Source organism: Hakea prostrata, chromosome 11 (assembly GCF_041222555.1).
Source record: "Hakea prostrata isolate BN-2017 chromosome 11, UWA_Hpros_2, whole genome shotgun sequence".
Lineage (NCBI taxonomy): Eukaryota > Viridiplantae > Streptophyta > Magnoliopsida > Proteales > Proteaceae > Hakea > Hakea prostrata.
The window spans coordinates 21115424-21142439 of NC_142610.1; the positions used below are offsets into that span (position 1 = coordinate 21115424).

At 35.7% G+C, this 27016-nt stretch overlaps 1 protein-coding gene and 1 pseudogene across 1 annotated transcript; both read left to right on the forward strand.

The window, feature by feature from the left end:
• The first annotated feature begins 7140 nt into the window (after positions 1 to 7140).
• LOC149000813 (UPF0481 protein At3g47200-like) lies at positions 7141 to 7821 on the forward strand. The gene has a single exon (XM_089139223.1). The coding sequence runs from the start codon at positions 7141 to 7143 to the stop codon at positions 7819 to 7821; it is 681 nt and encodes a 226-aa protein (XP_088995349.1).
• Positions 7822 to 14910: 7089 nt separating this feature from the next.
• LOC149000814 (UPF0481 protein At3g47200-like) lies at positions 14911 to 15949 on the forward strand (annotated as a pseudogene).
• Positions 15950 to 27016: the final 11067 nt, after the last annotated feature.

The following is a 27016-nucleotide window of genomic DNA, read 5'->3' on the forward strand; positions in this document are numbered from 1 at the left end:
GAGAGACTAGATTCTAGAGACTAGAGACTGATACCAAAACGAATTTCACATTTTTATCATTTTTGTCCATTTATGGCATTGTTCCTCGTCGATCTTAAAGTGGCTGATCGCGTTTATATATATATATATTTAGTCATTAGTCATAATAGTCTCTCTATACAAAATTAAAACAGAAAGTTGGTTAATCGGGTCAAGATAATTAGACTATAATTGACTAACTTAAATAATTAAGGTGGTCGATTTTTAATCATTCAATTGAACCTGGTTTGGTTCCATATCAGTGTGGAGGTTTGGTTCCATATGAGTGTGGGGGAGGGGTGGGGAGGATCTTTACTATTTAATTATAGATTATAATGATAGTTACACTATTGATTATGGATGTCAACGGTGCGATTTGGGGCGGTTTCGGGCTCAAAACACTCAGCCCAAACACGGTCCATTAGCAAAATAAAGGTTTCGGACCGGTTCGGTTTGATGCGGTTTGGGTTCGGGCTAACGATGTATACTCGGGTTGACTAATGGTTTGGGTTAATAATTTATGGTATGTAAGAAAAATATTTATCTAATTTAAACAAACTTTGTACATTCAATTGGACATTCATACTTAATCCTTCTAATTATGTCTTACAAGTAGTAGAATGACTGTTTGATCTTTGAATTTATGCTCAATTTTTCAGATAGTCTATATCAACTACCTAATGGTAATATGTTGATTCAAACAATATTTAATGTTAAACTATATAATGGGTTGTAAAACGGATTATAACGGGTGGCGGTTTGGGCCACTCTCAACCCAATTACGGCCCATTAAGGATCGGTTCGGGCTATAACGGGCTGGTTTGATTCGGTTTTAATGGTTCGGAGCTGCAAATTGACACCCCTACTATTAATTGAGAGTTTTTACCCAAAAAATAGAAAAAGAAGAAAATATTCGTCAATTATAGATTGATCCATAATATGATAGTTACACTATTGATTGAGAGTTTACCCAAAAAATAGAAAAAGAAGAAAGTATTGGTTAAGACGAGAGCATAAAAGCCAATAAGTCTCAGTATTACAAGCCATTGATATATACCAACAGTTTCCTATAATTTTAAAATTGGGTAGTGTATCTTATGTATATAATTATATCGATCGATACATTGTGAAAACATGCATTTTTTTGGTGAAAAATTTAAACCCTATCGTATCACAAAAATGTATCAATCAATGCATGTGAATATATATTGAACAATTTCAAAAAATTCCAAAAGCATAATGATATGTACTAACTTGTGTCTGTGTTTTTTTGGTACAAGTACTAACTTGTATCAATATATTATATAAATCGACGTGTATCAGTGTATATCAATCATAACACTAACAATCCATTTTTTTGTGTGAAGTGGAGATAAAAATGAGCTTCGTTGGTGTAAGAACATTCAATTTTTAAGCCTTTAATTTATTGTTCATTTCTCTTATAGATTTGTTAGAGTTTCACACTTAGACAGGATTAAACTTTTTATTCATGTTAGGTAAAAATTACATAAATGAGTTGGATAAGATTATATTTTTATATGTTCAGATATCTCTTGTACAGACCAGCCTAACACTCGTCTGGTCATGGTTCCTATATCCAACACTTCCACAATAATATGCTTTACATGAGAATTAATACTCCATCGTTACTGAAGAATGTAAACTCATCAATCTTCTCCCCATTACCCTGTAAGTCCTACAAAATACATGTAATAAAAACACATAAATTGATGCACCACCTAAGATGTGGAGGCAGCTTTTAACCTTCATGCACAGCCTAAGAAACATTGGCCTATCCACTTAATCCTGGTTTTGTTTGACATTAAGTCTATACTTTTTAATGCCTCGTTTTTGTAATTAAATCCCCTACACTCCTGGAAAATTTCATTAATATGACAAGTAAGGCTATTAGTACTGTCGGGTTTCACAATATATATCCAATATATATGGGAAAAACAATATGATGAATCGAATCGAGCACACCACAATTGTCAACATGGAATTGAGAAGGCAAAGATCTTACCTGGATGTGCTTATCCCAAACAAAGTGCAACGGAAATAAAAACAAATCAACAAATCAACGTAGTTGTTATTAATGCTAGAGAGAGAGGATGAAATGGAAGGGAGAGAGAAAAAGAGAGGATGAAATTTAGACTATTGATTAATGCAAGAGAGAGAGAAATAGAGAGGATGAAATGCAAGAGAGAGAGAGAGGAAAAAACAAAATGAAATTTAGACTATTGATTGTTGCAAGAGAGAGAAAAAGATAAGATGAAAGTTAGAATCCTGATTGATACAATAGACAAAGAAAAAGAGAAGATGAAATATTTTTAGAATCTTGATTGAAGCAAAATTTGTAGAAAAAAGAGAAGATGAAATTAGAATCTTGATTTGCAAGAGATAGGATGCAACAAAAGTGAGAGAGAGAAAAAGAGAGAGGATGGAATTTAGCCTATTGATTAATGAATGAGAGAGAGAGGATGAAATTTGGACTCTTGTATGTCTACTGTAAGAGAGAGAGAGAGAAGGGGGGGGGGGGCAGAGAAGATTAAATTTGGAAGATTGTTTATTGAAAGAGAGAGAGACGGTGAATTTTGCATTCTAAGTTTCTTTAAATTGAGAATCTAAAGTTCCAATCCCACGGTCCTCAAGGCATGTCATTCAAGGAGAGAGGAAAGGGCTTGTGGCTTTGGTTTATGGCCTTACATAGGAAGCTTCGCGCATGAGATAAGGAAACTTTGTTCAATTTCATTTGAAGAGATCAAGCGAGTGGAATTCCCATGACGAATAGCATGACGAATACATGACGAACTGGTGACGTTAGCATCTGTAGAAGTATATTATAAGTATTTGCATGAGATCTCACAAGTCAAGTCAGAACACTAACGAATAGGGTTGGGTACGTTGGCTAGAACCCTTCCCTTCCCTTCTCTTCTCTTCTCTTCTCTTCTCCATTCGCATTATTCATTTGCATCATAATGGCAACCGCCGGCACCCAGATGGCTAAAATCGTTCCAGTGAAGAGCACCACCACCGGTGGTGGCAGTGGTGTTGGAGCAGTATCGGTGCAACAGCCACGATTAACACGCTTGCCTCCCAAGAGGGGTAGAATTCTTAAGGGCATCTTGAAGAAGGCAATCTCAGCTCTCTGTTTCTCAACATGATGAAGGAGTAGTTCTACTGTTTGAACTTTTTCACTCTGTATCTCTCTTTCTCTCTTGTTCTCTTAGTTTCCACTTTGCTCCTTGATCTTCATCATGATTTGTAAAACCACTAATTGTTATTTGTAAAGTACTGTGTTTTTGTTCTGTCTTGTGGTAATATATTTGTGTCTGATTGTCTGATTATAGATTAAAGATTCAACCATTAATGCACAATAATCTGTTGCTGCCGGCCGGAATCCTATATTCCTATTGCCGCCGTTTAATACTTACGGAACTGGCCGGTTACTGGAGATCAACTCACGAACCCCAAATCTCCGTAAATTAAGGGTCAAAATTCGTAAAGTTCACTAGTGATCGAGTCTTCAAGGATTCACCTGGAAGAGACCAACATGAAAAAGAAGTTCACTTTTCTCAGTTCCTAAAGTAACTTTGAATTTCACTTTTTATTCACCGCAGTGGCATTGGCTCTGTTGACACAAACAAACAAGACTAACATGAAAAAGAATTTCACTTTTTTCAGTTCCCAAAGTGAACCTTTGAATTTCACTGTCTTGACCATGAAAAGAATCTCACTTGCCCAATTGAAAAGAATCTCACTTGCTCAATTGGTTGGGTTCTAATGCATTGGAAAACTGCTAGATCGACGACGAAAGCCTGTAAAATAGAGTTAGATGTGAGCCAACCACAATAGTCGAAAGTAGGAATGTCCTTGTGATTCGGAGGCAGTTTCTCGACTACCATACGCGTTTAATTATGGGTTATACAAAGTATTGATTGAGACAAAAGGATACATGCCAATACATATCAGTATCACAAGCCATCGATATATACAGATAATTCTCTATAATTTTTTAAAATTCTTTGGTGTATCTTAAGTATCTCATTATATCAGTCGATACGGTGCAATATGATACGGTCAAAATACATTGTGATACATCATACGTGCCTTTAAAATTTTTTTAAACCCTATTGTTTCACAAAATAATGTTTTAGCCCATTTCAAAAAACATAATGATACGTAGAGCTGTATCAACATGTATCAATTTATTATATAAATCGACAGTATATGTTACAAGTATGGGTTTAGGGGTTGGTCTATATTGCAAGAGATAGAGGAATGGGAATGCCACCGTAAGGTGTAAGGTGTAAGTCAGTGATTAGGGAATATTAGAAAGCATTAGAGTATGATGGTCATATGACTAGAGGAATAACCTTCGTCAATAAATGTAACAGGACAAAGCAATTGCAAAGTAATGAAGAGAATTATTCCCCAACTCTTAATCCTCTTCTTTGAGTTTCATCTTCTTCCCAATTCCCTGTCTTTTAATTACTGTAGTTGTTCCCTCCTTTGAATTTCTTCTTTAAGCATGAGATACGGATTCGGATAAGTGTATGTCAATCATAACACGAAATTCCAATTCTTTTGTGAAATTTCTTATTAAATTCGATGGAGATGAAAACTAGTTTCCTTAATTGGTACCACAAATTCAATTTGTTCACTTCTCTTACAAATTTGTTAGATTTTCACACATGGACTGGATTAAACTTTTTATTCACTTCGGGTTAAAATTTCACAAATGAGTTTGGTAAGATAAATTCTTGTATGAGATCCTTTTATTGTAACGATCCACTGGCAGCAGTCACACTAAGCGCGCAAGCAACCAGGTAATCTACCTTGCTATTAACTACAAGAATAATGAGAACCCTAGGCATTGAAAGTAAAATGTTTTTAGTTAGAAATATATTCAGAAAGCAGTGTTTGTTTCTTAAATGCGATAAAGAACCACTAATGAAAAGCAAATGAAACATAAAAGCATAAATTCTTATTTCATTTTTTTTTTTTTTTTTTTTTTTGGGGTGCAAAAATTCTTATTTCATCTTAAAGATAGAAATAAAGTGGTAATAATTAACATAGACAATTCATCAGTGGCTGCATGCAAGCATTTTGCTTGTTTATTTTCTTTTTGGGAGGGAGGGGTTAAAAAGAAAATTTATTTTTAATTAACAACAGAACTGTAGGGAAATCAGATCTACACAGAGAATTTAGATTTTGTGTTTGACAAGGAATGCATGCGCAAATTTGGCCATTGGATGTCCTGTCTGTTGTATCAAGCAGCCAAACCGAATGCTAGGGGCATGGTATCTAGTAGAACACAGAAGATCCATGGGCTTGAATACATATGTTACACACATATATCTTAGTTTAATGCTTCTCAAAAGTGAGAGTTGCCCCATTCTCAATATAATAAGCATCAAGTAGTGTTTTGGAATTCTCTAATTAAAACAATTCTCTTATGTTTTTGTACATACACTATCCGTTTGGTGTCAATCCTCTCCTTGTGTTCTTGTTTTAGATGTTCACATATCTCTTGTACTGACCAGCCCGGCACTTGTATGGTCATGGCTTCTGTATCCAACACTTCCACGATAATGGTTTGCAACAGAAATGAGTGACCATGGGTTATACACTCTTTAGCTACAATATTCAATAGCAAATACCTCACTATATGCTACACAATCTAATTTTTGTATACCTCACTATATAGGCTACGGATTTCTTTTTCGGTAGCAAATACCTCACCATATGTAGGTCCCATCCAACCTAATAACTTTTGCTACGGAAATTTATTATGGTCACAAAGAATAAAAAATAATTTCCCCTATCTAAAAGAACATTGTTGAGATTTCAAATATATTCTTGTAAATAATACATTGACTTGAATCGCAATATAGCGTTGATAAAATTTTCTTTATTAAGTACAATTGTATCATTGAATAATTTCCAAAGAATTTTCAGAGTTATAGCACGCAGCTCCACATATGTTTCCAGAATTTTCGAAAGAATTTTTTTCTTCTAAAACAAACCTTGGAATCCGAGGTCTATGAATGTGATTTCTCAATTTCAGAGCCCATCACTAGAAGGGGAGAGGTCATCCCTCACATTGCTATTCAAGCCTATTTGATATGGCTTACACCTACACCTATTCACATTGATGTATCCGATTCATGAACAAACCAGCTTGGCACCAATTATCACAAGGTAAGCATGGATGCCCAAGGCTACCTATCTAAGTTTAAGGCTTTTACATGCTTGTCTTGAGCTGAAACCCAGAAAGTGAGGTGCTGCCATGACCACTATAACCAGTATGGGGAGCAAAGCATAACCAAAGCTTGTTGTAGCTAGGGGCAGCACCAATCTAATCAATCGATGGTTGTGACCAACAAACACCGCTTGTCAAATGATAAGAACATCGGATTGATGGAAGCATCTGATAATTGACTAAAACTCAACAGACACTATCAGTTACCTTGACAGAATTAAGCTCTATTTCCAAGAAGATTTATCATTCCCATTTCAGATTTTTGAGGAGCAACTGCCTCTAAGTTAATGGAACCCCACACAACGACGCTTTTGTATTGTACATTTTGGAGCAACCTGATTATAAGCCTCACTTGTTATATGCCAAAAAATTATCTCAGGCACATCATAAGATCAACCCAAATCAAACAAAACTTGCGTTAACATCTAAACTGACCTGGTTGTAAACCACCCAGTACTCCATTTTTGGTTTGATCTGGCTCAACCCATCTAAGCTTGGACCTTTGATTTTGAAAACCTAGCCCTTCACCTATATAGAGTATGTTGTGCCTGATTAAATATCACCTAACAGTTCGTGGTGGGATTGATTAAACATCATCCAATCCATTTACATGGAAAATTCATTGCAATGAGAGTAAATCCTACCTCATTACTAAGACCAGGAATTCAAGAGTAAACTTCATAGCCTCGTAAGTCCCATAAACAGCACCTGGATGAGAAGCATAAACTTCAATCCTTATGCGTGACTTGATATTGTTTGAAAACCAAATACCCTTTTCAGTTCTTGAAACGTTTTTTTTTTTTTTTTTTTTAAATCTTAGTAAGGATCCTATGCATGACTCTTTCCCACAAATCAAAATGTCTCTCCAATTCTTCAATGGGTTAATTCCCCAAGCCATGAACAAGTATCTCAAAAATGAGAACCACATTAACGTAGAACACAAACATTTACTGGATCTCTTGACCATATATTCTCTTCGGATGGTCGAGATGCCATGCAAAAGAACAACATTACCAGAATCTCTACCATGTGTGACTGAGCTAATTCCTTCAAGAAGAGCAGCGGATATTAATTATACTAGCTTGGTCGATATAAAATACGGTGAAGGTGTTTTAGAAATCCCTCAATTATGTGTTGATGACACTACAGAAACCTTTTTTCGGAACCTTATGGCTTACGAGCAATACCGTGTAGGAGTTGAGCCCTACATAACATCATATGCCATGTTGATGGATTATCTCATTAACTCTACTGGTGATGTAGCAGTGCTCCGTGATGCTGGAATTGTTGTTAATCAACTTGGAGATGATAATAAGGTTTTCATCTCTTTGTTTAGTGATCTTTGCCGTGAAGTTGTCAATAATGACTTCTATTACAATCAGCTCTGTGACCAAGTGAATGAATATTATAAGAGTCACAAATGGAAAGCAACACTGAAGAGGGATTATTGTGACATTCCATGGAAGATCATTTCAGTGGTTGCAGCAGTAGTGTTACTCCTTCTCACAGCTTGGTTGGTTTGGGTCCATTTTTGGTAATTAGTCCTGTTATTTTTGGATCTAGCTCATATTATGTACGTTTGCCATTTTAACACGTACAGTACTCATCTTATGCAACCTATGGACTTATACCTCTTACTTGAAAACTATTATTTGGTTTGATACCCATCAACTTGAACCATTTCCATACACACACACGTTGAGAACACTTCAAAAACCATCCATATGGAACTAAAAACAATTTGAGAGTTCAGTGTATGGTTTAAAAAATGAACCCACTTTTTTTTTTTTTTTTTTTTTGTACAAACCTCCAAGGAGTTTATGCTTCTTAACAAGAAATTGCCTCCCAATGGACTAGAAGTGCACTCACACGATCCACCCATATCTTACTTTCTGCTCAAGCACTAACTGCTAATTATCCCATTAATCAATACCTAAGTAAGAATCTAGACCAAATGGAATGGTATCCAAAAACGTTAAAAAATAGTAGTGTCAATGGGCAAGGTTGGGTCAAGTCAACCTAAAGTCAACTTTACTTTAGGTTGGATTAGCTTGAGGGCTAAACCTAAATTTTACCAAACCCTACTAGCATTATTTATTTATTTATTTATTTTGGTGAAGAGCATTAGTTATTTTATATTCTACATTATTCTTCAGATTGAAAAGTCTGTTGGACTTTAGACAAACTTGTACTGATTCCAAGCGACAAGATCTTATAAGCATGCATCTAAGCGATTTTTTCATCACCCCTCATTCACATTTGGAGGGATATATGGAAAAGATCCGGGTTTGGTGTCTTACAAGATGCCTGTTCTTACTTGTAACTTTGGAAGATAATAGCTAGAGAGAAAAATAAAAACTTAATTAAAGAACATGTTTTAGCTTTTGTCAGAAATTATGCTCATGTTCAGTCATTCATTGAGACTAGGACCATATCTAGCTATGAATTAGCTTTACAAGAGAAGATCAAGTGTCTAATAAATTGTTACTTCACATTCCATTCAAGTGCTCACTAGCTAAGTTACGTATTTAGAAAGTGAGGGAAGAGTATGTACATCTTGACCCTCCTTTAGACAGTATTAAAATGGAAACTTTTATATAGTAGGTATGTACAATCATTTTTGTAATAATAATAAAAAGATTCTAAATATCATTAGACACTTGGGGTATTTTTTTTTTTGTATCAAATTTTCATTTTCATTTTTTAATATATATATATATATATATATATATATATTGCTCATAGATTTATTTATTTATTTATATTTATATATATAAAACATAAATTGCTCAAAGATTTATTTTATAATTAGTACCTCTACCTTGTTATAAGTTTCTATATTATAGTGTATGTGAGTATAGATTTGGAGCACATTGGTAAGCCTCAACAAGTCAATCACACTCTAATAAGAAGAAACAGAAAGGACGACCAAACAAAACGTTGGTCCAACAAGCTCTCCAAGGTGGTGATTTATATTGATTTCTTCTAGAATGATGGCAATATTGGTCCACACGTTCTCTACTGTTGTCGAGAGAAAGGGGATGAAATTTGTGGATTCTTGTCTACTTCAACAGCGAGAGAAATTTGGATTCTTGTCAATTGTTCACTGCAAAAGCAAAAGAGAGAGAGAGAGAGAAAAAGAAAGATGTTGCATTTGAAGAAGAGAGGAAAGGGTCGTGGTGTATAAGATTAGGAAATTAACATTTGTTCAATTTCCATTTGAAGAAGATTTAGTCCGTGGAAGTCATTGCACGGGAGCCAGCAAAGAGTCACTGCTCTATACGTGGTGATGATATAAGCATGACGATAGAACCACTAAGAATCTGATGGCGATGTATATTTGCATGAAATCTTAGAGGTGAAATGGAAGAGAGAGAGAAAGAAATCGCCCAGCCCACTAGAGAAACCAGCTAATCCAGGCGTAAGAACAGTTTGGTAGAGGGAGAGACAGAAAAATCTAACGCAAGAGATGAAATTGAATGGAGGATACATATGGCATTTCTTTAGGGACCTTATAGGAAGCTTCGCAGTCGAGAATTAGGAAACTTTGTTCAATGGGAGCCAAATATAAGTGTCACAACCGATGACCTCAGCATGACCATTAATTGGTTCATGGGGATCTCCAAGAATATGATATCAGCATGACGACAGAAGTTTCTCACAACGCCAATATTAAGTATTTCCATGCATCGATCAGAACACTAAAGTTGGCTAGAACTTGAGGGACGGCAGCATCCCTTCCCTTATCTTCTCCATTCGCTTTCATTTACATCATAATGGAAGCCGCCGGCACCCAGATTGCTAAAATCGTTCCAGTGAAGAGCACCACCTCCGGGGCAGTGGCAGTGGTGTTGGAGCAGGATCGGTGCCACAACCACGATTACCACGCTTGCCTCCCAAGAGGGGTAGAATTCTCAAGGGCATCTTGAAGAAGGCAATCTCAGCTCTCAGCTGTTTCTCATCATGAGCGAGGGCATCTTGAATTATTGTATTGTAATGTTACATTATTACAGCTGCCACCCACTCTCTCTCTTTCGGTCTTTCCCTCCCTTAGTTTCTGCTTTGCTCCTTGATCTTCATGATATGTACAACTTAAACCACTAGTTGTTATTAGTAAAGTATATGTTCTCTCTCTCTCTCTTGTTCCCTTAGTTTCCGTTTTGCTCCCTTGATCTTCATAATATGTAAAACCACTAAGTAGTCTGTTTTTGTTCTCTCTTGTGATAATATATTGTTCTCCGGTTATAAAAGATTCATCCAATGCACAATAAACTGTTGCTGCCGGAATCCTATTGCCGCCGTGTAATACTTACGGAACTGGCTGGTCACTGGAGATCAACTCAGGAACTCCAAATCTCCCTAAAGGGAAAAAAATTTCAAAGTTCACTGGGGTCTTCAAAGAGACTAACATGAGGCGAACTGCTTGGGAGCAGCGCCATGAAAAGACATTCACTTTGAAGAGACTAACATGAAAAAGACTTTCACTTTTTTTAAGGTCCTAAACTGAACCTTTGAATTTCACTTTGTATTACCCAAAATGAGAACTTCACTTTGTCACCGTGGGGTGGGGGGTTGGTTTGGCACAAACAAGGTAAAATTTTGAGTTGCCCGTAAAATTAATGCCATGGAGTTATCACATAAATCAGTCAGATTTTTCATTATATACAGTAAGTTTAGTTTTTAATCTATTTATTTTTAATATAGTCCTTATATATCCTAAGGAAGAAGATAAAAGAAAAAACAAACTTTTGGAAAAATAAAAATTATGTAGAAGATGCAAGAGTTGAAGAAAAAGAATGGTCTTACACCCTAGAGGAAGATAAAGATAGTAGGGGCGATTGTGTCAATGGGTTGGGTTCTAATGCATTGGAAAACTGCTATTAACTACAAGAATAATGAGAAGCCTAGGCATTGAAAGTAAAATGTTTTTAGTTAGAAATCTATTCAGAAAACAGTATTTGTTTCTTAAATCTGATAAAGAACCACTAATGAAAAGCAAATGAAACATAAAGATAATAAATTCTTATTTCATCCTAAAGATAGAAATAAAGTGGAAATAATTAATATAGACAATTTATCAGTGGTTGCGTGCAATGCATTTTGCTAGTTTATTTTCTTTTTGGGAGGGAGGGGTAAAAAAGAAAATTCATTTTTAAACAATAGACTTGTAGCGAAATCAGATCTACAAAGAGAATTTAGATTTTTTGTATTTGGACAAGGAATGCATCTGCGAGTTTGGCCGCTGGATACCCTGCCTGTTGTATCAAGCAGCCAAACCAAATGCTAGGGGCATGGTATCTGGTAGTCAAACACAGAAGATCCATGTACTTGAACAAGTATGCTATGTACATATATCTTAGTTGAATGCTTCTCAAAAGTGAGAGTTGCCCCATCCTCAACAATAATCATCAAGTGTTCTGGAATTCGCTAAAAATATTCCGTTATGTTCGAGTACATACACTATTCGTTTGGTGTCGATCCTTTACTTGTGTTCTTGTTTTATATGTTCACATATCTTTTGTACAAACCAGCCCGGCACTTGTATAGTCATGTGGCTCCTATATCCAACACTTCCACAATAACATGCTTTCTTTTTTTTTTTTTTTTCCTTTTTTGGTCAACACAATAATATGCTTTACATGAGAATACTCAATCCCTAAGAACTCTGTCAGTTAATGATGAGAATAATGAGAACTCCATCATTGGTGAAGGACATGGGCTCATTCTTCCTGCTTTCATTACATTGTATGTCCTACAAAATACATAAAAGAAGCACCGACAATAATTTAGAGTTTTTGCTACAAAAAATTTCCATAGAAAAAGCCCGAAGCTATAGTAAATAGTTCTCTCACGACGATCACAATCCCATCGGCTTTCCATTAGTAAGAAAGCCGTTGTAAAGGTTTGCAACAGAAATGGGTGACCGTTGATTATACACTCTTTAGCTATAGTATTCAATAGCAAATACCTCACAATATGCTACGCAATCTAATTGTTGTATACCTGATCACTATAGGCTACGGATTTCTTTTTCCGTAGCAAATACCTCACCATATGTAGGTCCTGTCCAACCTAATAACTTTTACTACGAAAATTTATTACCACCACAAAAAATAAAAAATAATTCCCCCTATCTAAAAGAATATTGTTTAGATTTCTAATATATTCTTGTAAATAATACATAGATTTGAATAGTAATATAGCGTAGATAAAATTTTCTTTATTAAGTACAAATTAGAAAATTTTATCATTGAGTAATTTCCAAAGAATTTTCAGAGTTTTAGCACACAGCTTCACATATGTGTTCAGAATTTTCGAAAGAATTTTATTTTTCCTTCTAAAACAAACCTCGGAATCCCAGGTCTATGAATGTGATTTCTCAATTTTAGAGCCCATCACTAGAAGGGGAGAGGTCATCCCTCACATTGCTATTCAAGCCTGATTGATATGCTTACACCTATTCACATTGATGTATCCGATTCATGAACAAACCAGCTTGGCACCAAGTATCACTAGGTAAGCATGGATGCCCAGGGCTACCTATCTAATTTTGAGGCTTTTAACATGCTTGTCTTGAGTTGAAACTCAGAAAGTGAGGTGCTGCCATGACCATCATAACCAATATGGGGAGCAAAGCATAACCAAAGCTTGTTGTAGGGGAGCACCAATCTAATCAACCAATGGTTGTGACCAACAAACACTACCTGTCAAATGAAGAGAGAAAAAAGAACATCAGATTGATGGAAGCATCTGATAATTTACTAAAACTCAACAGACACTTTTTATCAGTTACCTTGACAGAAGCTTTATTTCTAAGAAGATCCATCATTCCCATTTCAAATTTTTGAGGAGCAACTGCCTCTAAGTTAATGGAACCCCGCACAGCAACGCTTTTGTATTGTAGACTTTGAAGCAACCTGATTATAAGCCTCACTTCGTATATGCCAAAAGAGTTATCTCAAGCACACTGTAAGATCAACCCAAATCAAACAAAACCTGCATTAACATTTAAACTGAACCGGTTATAAACCACCCAGTACTCCATTTTTTGTTGATCTAGTTCAACCCATCTAATCTTGGACCTTTGATTTTGAAAACCTAGCCCTTCACCTATACAGAGTATGTTGTGACTGATTAAATATCACCCAACAGTTCATGGTGTGAGCGATTAAACATCATCCAATCCAAAGATGATCGACATGCTTCATTGCAGCCTATATATATGCTAAAATCAATTGATATCATCTACAAGAAAGCGTTGGCTTCTACAACACAACAAACCAAAAGAACTACCACTAATTAAAAACACAAAGGAATCCTTTGGCCTTTGTGTTCCAGAACAAACATTAATTTATAACCGTATTAAAATGGAGTTCCATTTACATGGAAAGTTCATTACAATGAGAGTAAATCATACCTCATTACTAAGACCAGGAATTCAAGAGTAAACTTGACAGCCTCGTAAGTCTCATAAACAGCACCTGGATGAGAAGTATAATAATCAGATAACCAATAACCACTGGACCCAAAATACCCGGACTCAGACTAGTCGATCACCAAAAAGCACAGAAACTTCATAAATTAACAAGGCTATAAGCTGAAGCTAGAGTTCTTGGTTTAGATTTTATTTGGAAAACGACAACAATGGGAGAAAGAAAAAGGTGAGATAGAGATTGAAACAGATCTGCTGAACAGATCTTGTTTTCTGGTCCATTTCAGATTGCAACTTCCGTTGATTATGGTTGGTTTTCCTAATAAATTTATGAATACTCTCACCCCTCCCCCCTTTTTTTTTCTTTCTAAAGGTAAGCCTTTAGAATCCATGAAAACTCTTTCTTATTTTTTGGGTTCTTGTCTTTCATTTGCATTAAATTCATCTGACTGAACACATCACCATAGCTTGTTGTTAATCAGAGTTGTGAAATGTTACTGAAATGCATTCCCCCTTTTTTTAAGTCTTTACACTCTGTGTCAGCTTCATTCATCTCAGCACTTTCTCACGCTGGTCTTGAAGAGCCCAAAACTAGTTCCATCTATGCCTTGCTTTCCATGACTCCACATATCACATGTTCCAGCCCTAGCTTATCTGTTCGTTGACTCTTTTTTTTGCCAATACGCTAACCAATTCTCTTCAGAGACATAATTAAAGGATCATAATTTTAAAGGGATATATTTCCTGGATCTCAAACGTCGAGCATAAACATTCCACAGTATTATGAGGCACACAACAAGAAAAACTGAGTTACAAACATGAAAATGTTTACTCAGCATTCTCACATCCTAGACTTCCCAAAATTAAGGTCTTCAAGTACTTGATTTTCTGACATGCTTCAATTTACCTTAATAGAGGTTGTCGATGTATTTAGGGATTGTAAAGCCTCAATGATTTTGGATGACACTTCACATAGACTCAAAACACAGTTTGCGTGAAAAATGTACATTAAAATGCATGAGATCAACCCTGTTCAGTAGTTGGTTAGATCTGCATGAAAGAAGCCTCTCTACCCATGGAAATTCCAATGAATTTTTGGAATCTGCAGTAAAGGTATGTATCATAAGCTTCCTTTTCAATTCCACATATCTCTAACTGATGGGTTTTTGAATTTGTCAATGGAATGACTAGAAGGATGGATGAGAAGAGTCATATTGTTGTTACAAGTTCTTCACAAGATTCATCAGGAGACTTAGATCCCCATGCTTATTCTAAAGAAATTAATGAATCTATCACAAGAAAGCTTTCTCAAAGAAGATCCGATATATTGTCCTCAGGACAAATTTCTTCTATTTGCAGAGTCCATAGAGGAATTCGAAAAATTAATGAAGATGCCTACACACCAGATATAGTCTCTATAGGTCCTTATCATCGTGGTCTTGAAACCTTGAAAGCCATGGAAGTTCTTAAGTTGCAATACCTGCAGGGTTTGGTTCGATCGTACAAAAGGGAAAACCTGTTTGGAAGAATATATGGAAGCTCTAAGACAGACAGAAAGTGAAGCTCGTGGGTGTTACTCAGAGTCCATCAAGTAAACTAGCAAAGATTTCATTGAAATGATGCTCTTTGATGGTTTCTTCATCATTGATTGTTCCGGAAATATTTTAATCCAAAGTATTTTCTGATCGATGATAATGATCCTCTATTCTTCTCCAAATCTAGAGGTGCAATCCTTATGCGTGACTTGATATTACTTGAAAACCAAATACCCTTTTCAGTTCTTGAAACGTTATTTGACGTTAGTAAGGATCCTAAGCATGATTCTCTCCCACTAATCAAAATGTCTCTCCATTTCTTCAGTGGGTTGATCCATGCACAAGTATCTCAAAAAAGAGAACCACATCAATGTAAAACACAAACATTTACTAGATATCTTAACGTATACACTTGATGGTTCTCTTCGGATGGTCGAGATACCAAGCAAAAGAACAACATTATCAGAATCTCTACCATGTGTGACTGAGCTAATTCGTTCAAGAGTTAAATTCAAGAAGAGCAGCGGATATTATACTAGCTTGGTCGATATAAAATACGGTGAAGGTGTTTTAGAAATCCCTCAATCAATAACCCTTCTATCCAAGGGGGAGGGTGTAAGAATCCAAGTCTTGTTTGCAGGGAGAGCATTAAACTCATTGTCCATAGCAAGTCGCCATATGGAAAATTTAGAAGCTTGACTATAGCAAGTAGGCTCCAAATCAGAAGATCCGACCTGGAGCCAAAGGAAGTGGGTATCTAATGGCATAGAAGGTCTTAGGAATTTTAGGGATATGGGCCCATCCTAAGATCGAGTTACCATTGGATGAGACATAGGCAAAACAATCTGATGATGAGTAGATTGACTTATTGGGTGAAGTGGCAACTCGTTGGGCAAAATATGATTATCAACCGGATCATGTGTAGGAGGTAAATTTAACTGATTTAAATGATACCCAGGTGTAGTCTGTCCATGTAAATAAGTTTGACTAAAAGTGTTATCATTGAAATCCCCTTGTGTAGGAGCAGCATGCCCATTGAAAACACTAGTAGCATGCCCATTTAAAACATTAAGTAGTAGCAGGCCCATGTAAAACACTAGGAGCAGCAAACCCTTTTAAAACACTAGTAGCAGGCCCATTAGTGTTACTTAAATCCATAGAAACTAATGGCCCATTTAAACGATTTAAACACTCAGCTAAATCAAACAATCCAGAGTCCTTATTAGTTACAATACCAAAATGAGTCAAAATTTGTGTTGCAAAAATACATTTTATCCTGAATAGGTGCACGAGCAATTACAGCATTAGGAACAACAGTAGTTGGACCTAAATGAATGTTTTGATTGATGCTTTGAGAATCAGCAGGAAGAGCAGTAGCTGAATCAAGAGGAACAACAATAGGTGCATCAATGCTAACACCCGAACAACCATCCAATACCTCCATGGAACCGCTGGAACCTATATTTGGAACACCAAAATTGGTAGACATGTAGTTGGTAATAACAAAGGAAAATTAGGAGAATATGGAGAGGGAGAAGCAGGAACCAAAGAAGCAGACCGGAAGCAAAACAAAATCTCATCAAAGACTACATGACGAGATACAAATATCTTCTCAGTAGAAAGCTGCAAACACCTATACCCATGATGGCGTGTACTATATCCAATAAACACACAAGCATCTGAACGAAAATCTAATTTATGTTTATGGAACGGCCTCAACAATGGGTAACAACAACAGCCAAATGTACGTCTTAAGAAAAGTATAGTCAGGATGGCGGTTAAACAAACAGGAAAAAGGAGAGGCAAAATTCAAAGCTGCAGTTGGTAGCCTATTTAGAATAAAAACAGCAGTAGAGAATGCATCCACCCAAAAATGCATAGAGTGAGCAAGCAAAGATAAACCCATTTCAACAATTTGATGATGTTTTTGCTCAACCCTACCATTCTGTTCAGATGTATGTGGATAAGACAAACGATGAGAAATCCTACAACTTTTAAGGAATGTAGAAAAAGTGCAATACTCCCCACCCCAATTAGAGTGAAAAGCAAGAATGAGAGTAGAAAATTGTTTTTCAACAAAGAGTTTAAACATTTGAAAAACTTGCAAAGCCTGAGATTTACAAGAAAGTGGATATAACCATGTAAATCTAGTAAAGTCATCCGCAAATGAAACATAAAATCGATGCACATCATTAGAAACCTCATGGGCAGGACCCCACAAATCAGAAAATACAAGTTGAAGATGTGCATTTGTATATGTATACATGAAAAAAATGGTAGTTTATGACACTTTCCATATTGACAAGGTGCACCCAATAGAAAGAAGATTAAATTGAGATAAAACTCTACTAACAGTATCTATACTAGCATGCCCTAAACCCATATGTCATACATCATGAGAAGCTTTAACAGCAGTTAAAGCAGAAGTAGAAGAAGAAGCATCAACATAACTGTCTATAGGAAGCATCAACATAACTGTCTACAGGAAGCTTGTACACACCATTTCTAAGGGGCCTAGTCACTAGGATATTGCCCGAGGAGCAATCCTTGATATGAAAACAAATATCATGAAATTCAAAAAATACAGGATTATCATATGTGAATTTACTCACAGATAAAAGATTATATGAAGCAAAGGGAACATGTAAGATGTCAGACAAATGAATGACTAAACATGTGTTTATTCAATGATTTCTCTTTTTCACAAAGAATTGATTTGTATTCACATAAAATCCTTTAATATTGTATGGATCTCACTTGAGATTCTTAATTGAAAAATAATTTGGTTGCATCATCGAGGGCTCACACTAGAAAATTAGCAAAACAACTCATTCAACTTCCTTCATTTATTGTTTGTTGTCATTATTGTTATTATTGGTTATTTTCTGATATAATCCGCCATGTTCACGATTGTTTAAGGAAGTATCAGTTCTCTTGTTGATTGAGCATTTGGATGGGTTTATTAAGCCATCAAATCTCCATCACCAAAGACCCACGACACTCCCAACAACTCGCCTATTACCTTGCTTAGAATAGGACATAGCAATTGAAAGAATTTACCTACAAAGAGAGCGGTTTCTTTTATGGCTCTGTTTTGTATCAATTATCATTCTCAATTATGAGAATTTTTCATTATTTTAAATTGTTTGGCATCTATTATCAGTTTTACTTTTATTTAAAATAATAGAAAAACCTCCAAAATCCATAATACACTTTTTGTCTATTATGGATTATGGTGAGAATTTCATTCTCTTCATTTATGTGCATGTTTACTTAAAATGTTATAGTTAAGATGAAGGTAAAATAGTCAATACATATTTTTTTTATAAAATTTTATTTTTTTCCTCTTTTTAAATAGTCAATACACATTTTTTTTTATAAAACTTTATTTTTTCCCCTCTTATCTCACTTGTTTATTTTCATTTTCCAACAAATTTTTTTATTTTGACACGAAACTTATTTTTCAGTCCATAATTTATTTTTGACAAAATTTACCAAATCATTTTTCATTATTGACAAATAATGAATTCTTATACTTATTTCTTTTAAATATGCATAATAGAGAATGAGAATTGATAAAAAAAGAGCCTAAATCTAAGGCTTGCACAAGCTATCTAGGTTCATGGATTCAACTATTGTAGACATGATCTGATGAAGCTTTCCCTTGTAGATATTTATTTGTTTTTGTTTGATTTATTTTTCTTACTTGTTTTTATAATTTTCTTCTTCTTTTGATGGCATGTTTGATTATCTTATTGGTACACTTCTCTAGGAAAGAGCTAATAAATTAGGCAAGTACATACAACAGCTTAAATATTTATGATGGTGAGTATTTATTTGCTATTATTGGTTGATTATGACCAACATCTATAAATTTTTTGTGTGAAATGAAAACATTCCTTTGTTTCTTATTGGAATTAAGGGGGGAGGGGGAGAGAATGATGGTTAATATTTCAGAGGAAAATTCTTTTAACTTTTCAGAATTACAACAAAAAGCAGATACTTGCCTATTAGATAACCAACTTGCAGAGTTGGATGCGAAATATTGAATAGAGATGGCAAAATAGCAATACAAAGTAATTTCCATAAGGATAGCTGAATCTTCTACCAAACTATGTGCTAAATGATAATTATTTTTAATATACTAAGTTTAGTTATAAATATAAAATAAATTTCAAATTATTGACAATTGATAATGGAATTAAGTAGAATGTTGCTAAATTACTAGAGGCACGACTCCATCAGAAGGTGTTTATGGGTTTCTTTTGGTAAAAATAGGGTGTTTATACTGATTAACTATGAAAAATTACAATCCATATGTCTAAGGATTTATTTTATTATTATTTTTTAAATTTTTTTTAGGGTTCAAATACAAGACACATATAGCGATATACTGGTAAATTATTAATATCATAAATACATAAATTTTGATACAATCATCAATCATTATCATACCTTGATCAAATAACAACTTTCTAAGACAAAGATTTAAATTTCAAAATGTGTTAGCTTCATTTTTAGAGATTACTACACTCTAAATTTGGACGACAAGAAGTAGTATCCTTCAAAATGTGTACCTGTAGCAAACAAAATTCTACCTCATTGTTGAAAAACCAATTTGGTTTTAAAATATTCAATAGCTTTATTTTTTTTCTACACGTTAAGAAATATATGAGATCATGTGCAATTTGTAAGACTAAAGACCTAATAACATCGACTTCTGGTGTTAAGTTGACCTCTGGTGACTAACATATGTATGGAACCCTACCTGCCATATGTTCCGAAATTGTGAACCATCAAATATATTAAAATAAATATGATGACTAACAAAGACAACTCATATCTGATATACTCAATATATGTAGAATTGGCATAGGATTTCTTCAACTGTAGACCAATTGATTAACTACCATTTAAAATAGTAGAGACAACGACGTGATATATATATATATATATATATATATATATATATATATATATATATATATATATATATATATATATATATATATATATATATATATATATATATATATATATATATATATATATATATATATATATATATATATAAAGAAAATATATAATAACATAATGTATTAAATAACCTAAAGGACATTTTGGTCCTTCCACGTTTGAAATTTAAATATACTTAATGGCGGTTAGTCTGGTTAGGACCCACATGTAATATATTACACTTAAGGGACCCAACATTAATTTGTGGTCCACTAAGGGGACCCACACGTGTAAACTCTGAGAAGAATCCAAAATCTTATCTATTCTTAGGTTTTGTTTGTGTTTTGCAAAATTTGGGAGAAAAAAAACTTTGAGTTGGGCTTCTTTGTATTCTGAGAGACGATTCGTCGGTAGCTCATAGCACGTTTGGTAGGGGGCAAATTTCGTCTTAAGTATAGCGAACCTAGAAGTTCCAGCTTTCACATTGTGATCTCATGCTCCTGATACTTGTCACACTATGATCTTGTGCTCCTAATACTTATAAACTTTTACAGATAATTTAAAACTAGGTGCGGGGGAGAGAAATGATTTCACGGCTGCAACTACTAATACTACGAAAATCCAAAACCGTGGTATAAACCAAACTATATACCACCGCAATAACTGTGGCATATAGCAGAATGTATACTGGGCTTCTTAACCTCCGTATCAAACAATTCGTAATAGTAAGAATTTTGGAGGGTAGTGCGTCTTGTGGGGCAAAACTAATACGACGGAATCAACCAACAGTAGCGTCCCGTGGACTTGTTGCTACACTTTCCAAGTACCGTAACAAGTAGTTGCCAGTAATTCTAAGAGTAGAAGTGTAGAACTGTAGAATAGATCAATAGAGTACTAAAGAAGTTAAATAACGGAAATACCTAACCGTTGTATTAAGTACAGTTGTCACTACGGCTTACAAATACCATGGAAAATACTCCGTAATACTCTAAGTATCAAACATGGTAGAAATGGAGGAACTTATATATAGAACTGACGTACCGATCCTAGTATCCGTAATCTGATGGCGATGTATATTTGCATGAAATCTCAGAAACTCAAAAACAGTGCTGGGTAGACCTCCAAACAAGGCAACCCACCGTCTAATACTTACTAAAATTTAAACTATTGATTAATCCAAGTGATGAAATGGAAGAGTGAGAAAAAAAGAAATGGAAAGAAAGAAAAATGTAAACTATATATTGATTAATCTGAGAGAGAGAGAAAAAGAAATGGGAAAACAAAGAAAAATTTAAACTATTGATTAATCGACAGAGACAACAAAAACAAAAAGGAGAGAGAAAACAATGGTAGGGAAAGAAAAGCGAGTATGAAACTGGATTGTCCCTTTTAGCTTTGCCTTATGGGAGTTTAGACCAAATCTGAACGGTTGAGTAAAAGTATTCATCCAATGATCCAAATTTGCTCTGAACCTTAACCCTAAAATTTAAAGAGACTTTCATGCGGATATAGTTTTGGGATTTGACTTGTGCTATAGAGAGAGACAGAGAGAGAAGGAATCCAAACTCAAAAGGTTTTGTGGGTATCGTGAGATGAGAAGGATCCAAGCGTGAGACCTGGAACCAACATGAGAGAGAGAAGGAATCCAAACTCAAAAGGTTTTGTGGGTCCCGTGAGATGAGAAGGATCCAAGCGTGAGACCTGGAACCAACATGAACTATTTTATCTCTTTCTATTTCAAACCCTGCATCACCTCTACCCCATCTCTCATTCTAACACTACCGCTGCCACAATCTCCGCCACCGGCAACCAGACGGAGAAGGAGTGGAACATTTCATACCGTAGAAAGCAAGGAAAATGGTTTAACCAAATCGGGTTAACGATTCGTTGAGAAATAAACATTTAAAAATTCAGTGGCTAAGATTTTATTTATTAACACGTGGCGTCCATCCAGCGCGGCCGCTGGATGGCCGCTGGGTTTTGGGCCGCAGGAGATCATTGCGCCTGATAGGAAATTTCGAAAAGGTGAACCAGGGGAGAAGGAGTGGAAGATTTCATACTGTAGAAAACAAGGAAAAGACAGAAAGGTCAAACGGTTTAACCAAATCGGTTTATTATTCAGGTTAACGATTCGTTGAGAAATAAACATTTAAAAATTCAGTGGTTAAGATTTTATTTATTGACACGTGGCGTCCATCCAGCGCAGCCACTGGATGTCCGCTGGTTTTTGGGCCGTAGGAGATCATTGCGCCTGATAGGAAATTTCGTAAAGGTGAACCAGGGGGAGAAGGAGGGAAACATTTCATAGAAAGCAAGGAAAAAGACAAAAAGTTCAAATGGTTTAACCAAATCGGTTTATTATTGAGAAATAAACGGCCAAGATTTTATTTATTGACAAGTGGCGTCCATCCAGCGCGGCCGCTGGATGGCCGCTTGGTTTTGGGCCTCAGGAGATCATTGCGCCTGATAGGAAATTTCGAAAAAGTGGAGCAAAATGGACACGTGGCAGTTGGCAGTTGATGTCTTCATGATTAAAAGGTTTCCTCGCAACTTGTATATATATATCTGTTTGCAGGCTTGCAGCATCTCAAAACACTGGCAAGAACTTGAGACAAGGCAACCCTTCCATTCTCTTCCTTTCCCTTATCCATTCGCTTTCATTTCCATCATAATGGAAGCCGCCGGCACCCAGATTGCTAAAATCGTTCCAGTGAAGAGCACCACCACCGGCGGTACCGGTGGCAGTGGTGTTGGAGCTGGATCGGTGTCACAGCCACGATTGCCTCCGAAGAGGGGTAGAATTCTTAAGGGCATCTTGAAGAAGGCAATCTCAGCTCTCTGTTTCACAGCATGATGAAGAAGCTCTCTGTTCCATCTTTTTCAGTTCTTACTTGAATTTGGTAATGTTTTTGTTCTTTCTTGTGGTGGTGGTCTCTCTCTCTCTAGTTTCTGCTTTTGCTCCTTGATCTTAATGATATGTACGACTTTAAATGTTTTTGTTCTTTCTTGTGGTAGTTCTCTCTCTCTCTCTCTCTCTCTCTCTCTAGTTTCTGCTTTTGCTCCTTGATCTTAATGATATGTACAACTTAAAATGTTTTTGTTCTTTCTTGTGGTGGTGCTCTCTCTCTCTCTCTCTCTCTCTCTATAGTTTCTGCTTTTGCTCCTTGATCTTAATGATATGTACAACTTAAGATGTTTTTGTTCTTTCTTTTGGTGGTGGTCTCTCTCTTCTCTCTCTCTTCTCTCGTTCCCTTAGTCTCTGGTTTGCTCCTTGATCTTCATGATATGTACAACTTAAACCACTAGTTGTTATTACTAAAGTACTATATTTTTGTTCTTTCTTGTGGTGGTGCAGGAGCAAGAGCAGGAGCGGTGTAGTGTTATCTCTCTCTCTCTCTCTCTCTCTTGTTCCCTTAGTTTCCGCTTTGCTCCTTGATCTTCAAGATATGTAAAACCACTAAGTGGTCTGTTTTTGTTCAGTCTTGTGATAATAAATTGTTCTCTGATTATAAAAGATCCATCCAACGCACAATAATCTGTTGCTGCCGGAATCCTATTTCCGCCGTCTAATACTTACGGAACTGGCCGCTTACAAGTGGATCTTAGTAGATTCACTTTGAAGAGACAAACATGAAAATTAATTTCACCTTTTGCAGTCATGTTCCTACTGTCCGTAGAAGCCTTTTATTGTTCTGCTAAAAACGTTAATGCTTCACAATTAATTGAGATAAAATATACAAATTAAAGGTGTTACAAGTTCTTCACAAGATTCATCAGGAGACGTAGATCCGCATGCTCATTCTATAGGAATTAATGAATCTATCAGAAGAAAGCTTTCTCAAAGAAGATCGGATATATTGTCCATAGGACAAATTTTTTCTATTTACAGAGTCCATAGAGGAATTCAAAAAATTAACGAAGATGCCTACACACCAGATACAGTCTCTATAGGTCCCTGTCATCGTGGTCTTGAAACCTTGGAAGCCATTGAAGTTCTTGAGTTGCAATACCTGCAGGATTTGCTTTATCGTACAAAAGGGAAAAGCTGTTTGGAAGAATATGTGGAAGCTCCAAGACAGACAGAAAGTGAAACTCGTGGGTGTTACTCAGAACCCATCATGTTAACTAGCAAAGATTTCATTGAAATGATGCTCCTTGATGGTTTCTTCATCATTGATTGTTCCGGGAAAATTTTAATCCAAAGTATTTTCTGATCGATGATAATGATCTTCTATTCTTCTCCAAATCTAGAGGTGCAATCCTTATGCGCGCGTGACTTGATATTGCAAGAAAACCAAATACCCTTTTCAGTTCTTGAAACGTTATTTGATGTTAGTAAGGATCCTGAGCATGATTCTCTCCCACTCATCAAAATCAAAATGTCTCTCCATTTCTTCAGTGGGTTGATCCATGCACAAGTATCTCAAAAATGAGAACCACAATAATGTAAAACACAAACATTTACTAGATTTCTTAACCTATACACTTGATGGTTCTCTTCGGATGGTCGAGATACCAAGCAAAAGAACAACATTATCAGAATCTCTGCCATGTGTGACTGAGCTAATTCGTTCAGGAGTTCAATTTAAGAAGAGCAGCGGATATTATACCAGCTTGATCTACATAAAATACAGTGAAGGTCTTTAAGAAATCTCTGAATTATGTGTTGATGACTCAACAGAAACCTTTTCTTGGGAACCGTATGGCTCTTAAGAGCAATACCGTGTTGGAGGTAAGCCCTACGTAACATCATATGCTTATGTTGATGGATTATCTCATTAACTCCACTGATGATGTAGCAGTGCTCCGTGATGCTGGAATTATTGTTAATCAACTTGGAGATGATAATAAGGTTTTTCTCTTTGTTTAGTGATCTCTGCAGTGAGGTTGTCAACAATGACTCCTATTACAATCAGCTCTGTGACCACGTGAATGAATATTATAGGAGTCGTATCCACAAATGGAAACCATTCATTTTGATTTTAGGCTCAAACACTAACTGTTAATTATTCCATTAATCAATATCTAAGTAAGAATCTAGACCAAATGGAATAGTATCTAATCTAAAAACGTAAAAGATAGTAGTGTCCATGAGTAAGGTTGGGTCAAGTCAACCTAAATTCAACTCTACTTTAAGCTGGATTAGCTCAAGGGCTAAACCTAAATTCAACCCTACCTTGCTAAGATTAGTTATTTTATAGTCCACATTATTCTTCAGATTGAAAAGTTGTTGGATTTGGGCAAACTTGAACTGATTCCAAGTGCCAAGATCTTATAAGCATCTAAGCGATTTTTTTCATCACCCCCTCATTCGCATTTGGAGGGATGGGAAAGATCCGGGTTTGGTGTCTTACAAGATGCCTGTTCCAAATTGTAATTTTGGAAGTTAAAACTCGTGTTTTAGCTTTAGTAAGAAGTTATGCATATGGTCAGTCATTCTTTGAGACTAGGACCATATCTATGAATTAACTTTCCAAGAGTAGGCTATGTACATGATGTGTCTAATAAATTGTTAGTTCACATTTCATTCAAGTTACGTATTTAGAAAGTGAGGGAAGAGTATGTACATTTGACCCTCTTTAGACAATATTAAAATGGAAACCTTTATATAGTAGGTACAATCATTTTGTACTTGTTTTTCAAAAAAAAAAAAAAAAAAAATCTAAATATGTTAAACACTTGGGGTATTTTTTGTATCAATTTTCGTTCTCATTTTTTTATAATTTTTTATTTTTAAAAACAATATATTGCTCAAAGAATTAATTAGTTATTTATTCACTTATTTTATAATTAGTACCCTCTATTATGAGTTTCTATAAATTATAGTGTATGTGAGTATAGATTTGGAGCACGTTGGTAAGCCTCAACAGTCAATCATACCCTAATGAGAAGAAACGAAAAGGATGAAGAAACAAAACCTGGGTCCAACGAGCTCTCCAAAGAGGACATCATTTCATCCGTTTTCTCTCCAATGTTATAACATCCCAAACTTTCATGCATGCCATGGTAGTTAGTTTGCACTGAAAACAAACAAGTTCCATGCAATTTAGACACTCCGATTGACCTTGTGTGATGTTGTCTCTTACCGAAAAAGATCCTGTAATGTTGTCTCTTAGACACTCAATTCCATGTTCATGCCCAACAAGTCTAAGAAAATTTTATTGTTCAACAGGAGGAGCCGAGGGAGGTGAACGTAAGTGTACCAACCAAGGAGTGGATACAAGCCAAACAGTCATGTCCTCAATTGACTGGGCCTTTCGGGCTAGAAAGTTCGCAACAAAGTTGACATTCCTAGGAATAAAAGAAAAAATAAATTGTGAATAGAATACTTGAAGATGCAGAATATCCGCAATAATGGGCTCGATCGCCATGGGTTTGGGGCGATCTAGGTGAAGAAGTAGGTGTACTAGCTCCTTGCAATCTAGCTCTACAAGAACATTCTATAAGTCTTCCCCCAATTCAAGAAGCATGCCTAATCATACAGCGAGAGCCTCCCCACCAATGCAGAATGTCCCATTGTCTTCTCAAAGGCTGCAGTGATATTTTGTCCCCCATTAGCTCTAATAATTAAGCCCAACCCTGCCATGGGCTTCTCTTTGGTAAAAGTGGCATCTGTACTGTTGATTTTTTACCATCCTGGATGTGTTTCTTTCCAAACAAATTCCTTTGTGGGCCTTATTGAAGCTGGTGGGCCATTTGCAACGTCTATCCCTTGTGCTTGATCTTCAGTTTCCATAACCAAAGATGAAATGGGCCTATTTGCTGTTCAAAATTCTTCATGGGCTTCTTTAGCTCTTAAAGCTACTTCTA

Coding starts and splice junctions, on each gene's coding strand:
- LOC149000813 (XM_089139223.1), top strand. CDS start 7,141: ATGTCTCTCCAATTCTTCAATGGGTTAATTCCCCAAGCCATGAACAAG.